At 42.8% G+C, this 7,512-nt stretch overlaps 2 protein-coding genes across 2 annotated transcripts; one reads left to right on the forward strand and one right to left on the reverse strand.

The window, feature by feature from the left end:
- Positions 1 to 1,333: 1,333 nt before the first annotated feature.
- LOC306753311 (olfactory receptor 52D1-like) lies at positions 1,334 to 2,281 on the forward strand (the record flags this gene model as incomplete). The annotated part of the gene is given in 3 exon segments (XM_079237183.1): positions 1,334 to 1,846; positions 1,848 to 1,899; positions 1,902 to 2,281. Coding segments are annotated over 3 exon segments (945 nt in total).
- Positions 2,282 to 3,249: 968 nt separating this feature from the next.
- or6at1 (odorant receptor, family 6, subfamily AT, member 1) lies at positions 3,250 to 6,942 on the reverse strand (the record flags this gene model as incomplete). Its single annotated transcript, XM_079237184.1, has 4 exons — positions 3,250 to 3,402; positions 5,164 to 5,826; positions 5,928 to 6,115; positions 6,849 to 6,942. The coding sequence occupies 4 exons, from the start codon at positions 6,940 to 6,942 to the stop codon at positions 3,250 to 3,252; spliced, it is 1,098 nt and encodes a 365-aa protein (XP_079093310.1).
- Between the last annotated feature and the right edge of the window lie 570 nt (positions 6,943 to 7,512).

Below are 7,512 nucleotides of genomic sequence, written 5' to 3' on the forward strand. Positions count from 1 at the left end.
TTTTAAATAACTTTTCATCATCAAGGTCTTTAGAACGTCCAGAACAAATTTGAAGTTGATCGCAAAATCTTTGTCGGAGTTTGTTAATTTATAACGCCTCAAAACGATGAAAAATGTTTTTTAAAAAAAGCAGAAATTGGGCGATTCACTGCAACGCCCCCTAGTGTTTGAATAGAATGAAAAATAATAGGGTGAGCTAAAGGATGTGATGAAAACATATGCTACAAATTTGGTGATGATAAGCCAAGTGTTTTGAAAGCTATGTGTATTGATGTACTAAGCCACGCCCCTTCGAGATTCATTGATCCATATCTTATAAACACAATGAGATATTAACAAGCTTTTGATGACTTTGGATGAACATGATCCAATAATGACCGACAGTGAATTTAGTATCAATCAGACAGAGCATGTAGGAGAAGTTCGCAATAATGGGTTTTTCACAAAATTCAAAATGGCGGAAAATCTAAATAGGCAGAGTTTAAGACTCATATAGACTTTTTTGTAGAGCAGACGGGACCGAACGTGTGTCAAATTTCAAGTCAATCGATCATTGGGTGTGGCCAAAAAACACTCTAGGGGGCGCTATAGAGCCATTCTTTATACCCAAATTTGAGACCCCTAAATATCGAATTTTTCACCAGTCCTGATATGCATGTCAAATGTAATAAGTTTCAGAATATGATAAAGCCCCCCAAAAGGCAGTTGAACTGCAGAATAATAATAAACATATAAGTTTCAAGAGGGACATTAATTAATTAATTAAAAGACATTAATGCTTGTGATTCCAACTGAATATTGATGTTTATTTGTATTTATTTTTTCAGGAAAACATAATATGTGACGGTCTTTGCTCTGCCGGCCGGCTGGCATCACATTTAAGTTGTTTCTTTATTTCCGTTGAGTGAAAATCATTGTTGATTGACGTTTTTTTTCTTCTTTTTTCATGGAGCTGCAGGAATGAGCTTACATCATTCCTAAAGAATGACATCTTTTAAAGCAGCGACACATTTATCATTTCACCTGACAGACTTCTGTTTTGGGGTTTTCTCATTATTCTGCATTATGTGAAGGAACTTCTATTGGCAGTTGTGTTTTCTTGTGTTGGCAGATTGGCTTATTATTTTTTCATTGTTGTTCATGAATATTTTTTGTGATAGAGATATTTTATATAATGTATAATAATACAATATAAATATTTTGTTTATTTTCCGCCTTTAAGATGTAGTTACTCACGCTCTATTTTCTCTTTCCAGTCAAACCGTTTGAACCATCCTGTCATCATTAATATCTCATCAGGTCTGATAACGAGCGTTGACCCTCCCTCTGCCAGATGGAGAACATAACTACCGATATGGATATCATATCCATTGAGGGGTTGAAGGTCAGCCCCCAGTCCTCCGTCCCCGCCTTCGTCCTCCTCCTCCTGCTCTACGACTTCATCATGGTGTCCAACATCGGCCTGGTGGTGCTGATCTCCACGGAGAGGAGCCTCCACCAGCCCATGTACCTGCTCTTCTGCAGCATGAGCATCAACGATGCGTTCGGGGCCACGACTATCATCCCTCGCTTGTTGAGTGATGTGTTCACTCCGATCTCGGACCGGTACGTCCACTACATCGACTGCGTCGTTCAGGCCTTCTGCGCTCACTTCCACGCCGCCATCGCCCACGCGGTGCTCACGGTCATGGCCTTCGACCGCTACGTGGCCATCTGCAGCCCCCTGCGATACGCCGCCATCAGGACCGGCAGGATGGTGGTGGTGCTGTCGGCGTGGGCGTGGGTGGCGGCCTTCATCTCCGTGGCCATCCTCATCGGCCTCAACGTCCGCCTGTCACGCTGCAGGGGGGGTCATCGTCAACCCGTTCTGCGACAACGGCTCCTTGTTCAAGCTGTCCTGCCGAACCTCCTCCTCAACAACATCTACGGGCTCGGCAGCGCCGTGGTCATCCTGGGCTCCTCCCTCGGCAGCGTGGCGCTCACCTACCTGAGGATCGCCATGGTGTGCCTGAGCAGCCGGAGCAAGGCCCTGAACGGCCGCGCGGCGCAGACCTGCGCCTCCCACCTGGTCGCGTACCTCGTCATGCTGATGGCGTCCTTCACGTCCATGATCATCCACCGCCAGCCCGAGTGGGTGGACAGCGGGAAGGTGGCGTCCATGCTGTTCCACGTGGTTACCCCGGTCCTGAACCCCGTCATCTACGGGCTGCAGTGCAAAGAGCTGCGGCAGAAGATCCTCAGGATGTTCCACGCCAACAAGATGAGTGAAAGGTTTCCATAAATAACTAAACGTGCACAAACGTTGAGTTCGATGCACATTTTTTATTTACAAGAACAATTTGTTGACTGCCTTTGGTTTCATTAGATTGACAATCGTGAAACTGAGATTGTTTGTGAATTGTATTTATTGACACATGATCATATTTCTGTACATTTTAATTGATTTAGCTTGTTTTCTTTTAGTAAATTAGTCTTTCTATTTAAATACATCTGTTTTAAGTATTAAATATCCTGCTGGACACTTTAATGAAAGCTCAGTTTAAATGTATTTTACAATATTATTCTTTCAAAATAAGGGACAAGGTAGATTTGACCAAATGTTGTGACTTCATATGTTGATGTTTCTAATACTGTTATTGTGTTTGTTTGAATGATTAAGAAAAGATGTATTTATTTCAACTCAAATCTTTCCCTTTACTCTTGAATATAAACGTATGGGACACTCAAATCCACCAATTATTATTATAATCATTATTATTTGTACTACTAATATAACTCTGGTGATATCGAAAAATGGACACAACCCAAAAAAAAGTAGAACAATGCATTGTATTATACCATTGTTTATCAGATGCTAAATATTACAATTTAAATTAAATTCGGAAATATGTTGATATATCCGTGGAAGAAATGTGGAGTAGTAAAAAAGTAAAACATGTATTACATGTAAAAACTCAAGTTAAGAACATCTAACTGAAACGTGTTCTTAGTAAAGATCCTTAATTTTATTCCTCTTCTGAGTCATTGGTTAAAAGTTGGCTGTGACTGCACCACAAATGAATCCTGAGATGTATTCCATCAGAAAAAAAAGAAACGTTTTATACGACAATATATGTTTTTTATTAATATAATAAGAGACTGTTCTTTAACGTTCATTAAAAGGGTGTTACCTACGTTAAATGAGCTCATTAAGTCAGGTAATAATTAAACAACGTGAGAGTCTTTTGTTCTGGAAGCTCATCCAGCCTCTCAGGCGCCTTTAGCCGGTAACACGGCGGCGGGTCTGAGGCGGCTCAGCGTCCTGCCGATGGACTCCCGCAGCTCCTTGTTCTTCAGACTGTAGATCATCGGGTTGAGGAACGGAGTCAGAGCGGCGTACAGCACCGACACGATGATGCGGACCTGTGAAACCATGGATGAGGTTTATTGAACCGAGCTCGGGTCCTGAGGCCGGCGGTCGACAACATAAACTGATGATGTCGTTACATTAAATGATAGTCAAAGGATCACTTCGTTATTTTGAACATGAATGGAGAACCAGGATGTCTGGCAATCCATCCTGTAGTACAGATAACACAGACGTGACGTTTCCCTTCGGCCGCTCTGGTTATGTGGAAAATACAGATTAGAAGTCTAAATAATCAGCATTTTATATCTTTGGGCCCGTTGTTTAAAAGGCAAACAATAACACAAATGGCTCATAGCTTCCATGACTCCAAACTAAAGTTTCCTTTTGTTTTAAAGATGTTTAGGAACTTTTTTAGAAGATGAATGACTTCCATCTCACACAGGTGAACAGTGAAAACAAACCATTTGAGTTTTAGAATGTGATTCTATTTGTAGAATATTTAATTCAATATCCAAAAAGGGTCTATATTCGTTCCTATTTTATTAGCATTCATATCATTAATCTGTGTTGTAATGTCAGGATACAAACGTTGTAGTTCCGCCTCATCCTACAAAGTGCTTTACATGTTAATTAAAGTGATGTGCAGTGACAGCTGATTGTTCCTGTAAATAAGAAATACCGTTTTTTATTTTGAGGAGAAAAATATCAATTTTAGACATAATATAAAACTCACGTTAGTAAGGTTTCTGTTATAAAAACAAATGCCGTTTTTATTTTGCTGCAACAAGAAAATTATTCAAGCGACAATGTTACTATTAATTGACTGGTAATATTTTATATTTGCATTAACCTCTTAAGCTCCACTCACCCTATGTAGGGTCTTTTTTTCGAGGTTCACTGTGTTCAAGTCGTATGCACTAGTGAATTAGTTATAATACTTTATTATTTCATGTAATTTTTTTAGAATTTCACTGAAAATCTATTTTATAACATATTTTGATCATAACTATGAATGACCAGCATGATCTGAGCAAGATTGGCCGAAAATGCTTTTCGAGTGGTTCCGACATGTTCAGAATGTGTGCTTTCAGACCCTTACCAAGGTCCCACATACTAATAACACACCTTTTTGCAAAGAACAGGCCCTAAAGAATCTGCAATGAAAACCACAGAAAAACAAAGTGTTGGGGTGATTTGAAGGTTTTATATAAACAAAAAAAGTGTAAATCGGTTCAGAAATGGAAAAGTTGAAAGTTTTCTGAGAAAACTACGTAAGTACTGTGTAAGTACATCAATTTAATGGTTACTTTTATTATTTTGTACAGAGCCGATGTCTTCTCGAAAGGGTTGCAGTATTGTAGAACTTTAAATGAAGTTAAACAACGATGTGGTTGTGGAAAACATGAAGGAAACGTCAAAGGAAAACCTTTTTTTTTGTCCGATAATGGGCGCGGGGGGTGGGGGGGTGGGAGGTTTAAAGGACAATTCCAACACGGGATGCACTTGTTTGGTATTAAACGGCAATGCTAATTCATTGGTGGATGCAATTGTGCAGTTGTTGTGTTGTTGTGTTGCTTGTGGTTTCTTTTGAAGTTTGTTATTTGTGGTTTTATATGTGACACTTATCTCCTGATTAAAAACACACAGTCCGTTTAACTTGTGTTGAGCTCCCAATGGGAGAAGTGAACCTTTTGCCAGTCTTGTTTAAAATTCTGGCGCTAAACCCATGATCTTAAACGTCATGTTTGTTTGGACACATATGAGACAAAGGCAAAGCTAAACAAACAGGATAAGCGGGATGCTTCATCTCGTACCTCAGGTGGAAAGTTCCCCACCCGGTAGGAGATGTATACGCACGAGGCCGAGCTGTAAGAGATGGACACCACGGTGAGGTGGGCGGCACACGTCCCGAAGGCCTTCAGTCGCTGAGCGACGGCCATCTTTGATACAGACACACCAATCAGGATGTAGGAGGTGAGGATGAGAACTCCTGTGGTCAGGAGCGCCACCACGGCGCAGGAAAGCGATACGATGTTATCCACCGCCACGCTGCCACACACCAGCCGCCTGACGGACGACGGGTCGCACCAGCCGTGCTTCACCACATTGGGGCCGCAGTAAGACCGCTGGAAGGACATGGAGGTGGCCGGCAGCGTGCAGAAGGCGCCGAAGCTCCAGGCTCCTGCAATGAGGAGCAGCCGGGCGGGCCGGGTCATGATGGCGGTGTAGCGCAGAGGGTTGCAGATGGCCACGTAGCGGTCGTACGCCATGACGGTCAGGATGGCCCGGCTGGTGACGCCCAGCTGAATAACAAAATGCATCTGCAGGAAGCAGCCTGGCACGGAAATGGTCTTCACACCTGCCAGGAGGCCAGAGAGCAAGTTGGGGATGGTGGTGGTGGTGTAGATGAGGTCCACGAAGGAGAGGTTGTAGAGGAAAAAGAACATGGGAGAGTTGAGCTTCGAATCAGTTAACGCCTGCATGAGAAAAAACATCGGCAGCGATTATGATATATAATTCAATCTTTGTCAGACTGACAAAATTATCACAACTACATTGATGGCTTTGCTGTTTTTACCACAAAGATAATCATGCTGTTTCCTCCAATGATGACGATGTAGCCCAGAAGCAGGATGATGAAGAGGAGCGTCTTTTCTTGGCCGAGGCTGGCGAGGCCCTGAATGATGAAGAAAGTAACGCCATCAGGCCCCCAGGTGCCGTTAACAGAGCTTGATCTGTGATTGGTCGACAAGAGCAGGTATGACTCTGGAGGAGTGAGGTCAGAGATGCATCAGTGGTTAATCACAGACAGTGTGGTGTAGTTCAAAGTTAAACAGTTCAATGGTGGTCTTGGTTTAATATTGGAAAAGTTATCAATGACTAGATTTACATTTAATCCAAAGCACCCCCTTTCCCTAAATTTAGTGTGAAGTGTTTTTATTGCCTCAACCCTAAACCTAGCCCCCCAAGTCCAGGACTCGCCCGCCATCCTCCCCAGCTACCTTCAAATGAATTGCCAGTAAAAATAATTCATGTTTCCTTGGGTTGTATATAAACATAATTCTAGATGGGGTTGTAAAACAATACTTATGACACATATGCTGACTCCTTTTAGTTAGATTGCAGTTCTTGGCTTGTTAGTGTGGAAACAAGTGAGAGACCCTTACATTAGTGGACCAGAGCTACCAGTAGACCAGGATAGTGCAACAGGCATGCAATAGGGGGAAGTAACTAAGTACCTTTACTTTAGTACTGTATTCTAGTAGATATTTGATGTACTTTTACTTTAGTCCACCCTGTCGGCCCACCACCCACCAAGATGAGGACAGAGGCATGCTAAACACTGGCACCGCATACTGGTTCTAGGGACGTGGACCATCACCTCTCTGGCAAGGAAGGAAACAGAGCCAGTGCTGGAGGTGGATCACTACAAACTAGACATGGCACTGGATCTGCAAGCCTAAATCCTGGAGAGGTGGAATCTCCTTTTTTAGGATACCACTCAGGTTCACTACAGCTTTGGGGGACTTCAAAGCTCGCATGAAGAATTCTAATAAGATGCATTCATCCAGGGCAAAGTTGGGGCACCCCATGTGTTGAGGCTGATTCCTTACAGCCGCATGCTGGGTTGTATCAGACCGAGACCCTTTCTGCATGTTGTCCCCCTCGGTCTTCCCTGTCAATAAAAAAGGCAAAGATGCCAAATGATGCTAAAAGAAATAATGAGATTGGGAAATCAGAGTTCTTGTTGAAATTCTCCGTTGTGGTGCCGGCTGCTAGGTGGTGTGGTCAGAAGGTTATCGGGGCCAGTCATGGTGGCAATATAACAAACAAACCAAAAACATTTAGTGAAGCAGCAGAAAGGTACCAAGGGGCCAGAAGGGCAGCAATCCTGGTGTGGTCACCAAAGCAAATACTTGGTGAGGCAACGGAGAAGGACTTTCAGTTGGCCTTCAGGAAGTTTCGAGAAACCATCCGGAATAAAAAACAGACGAGCTCAGACACGTTTAGCTGGGAACAACCGTTGAGCCTTACAGGGGATATTCAAGTGGTGGAAAGAGCCCTTCAGACTCAAGGTACGTCATTAATATGCCAGCTAAACAAAATAGGGCCCAGTATGTATTCCTGAGGAACCCCAATGTTGCAGTTAAGGTGTGTTGATT

The sequence above is a fragment of the Taurulus bubalis genome, assembly GCF_910589615.1.
Source record: "Taurulus bubalis genome assembly, chromosome: 2".
Lineage (NCBI taxonomy): Eukaryota > Metazoa > Chordata > Actinopteri > Perciformes > Cottidae > Taurulus > Taurulus bubalis.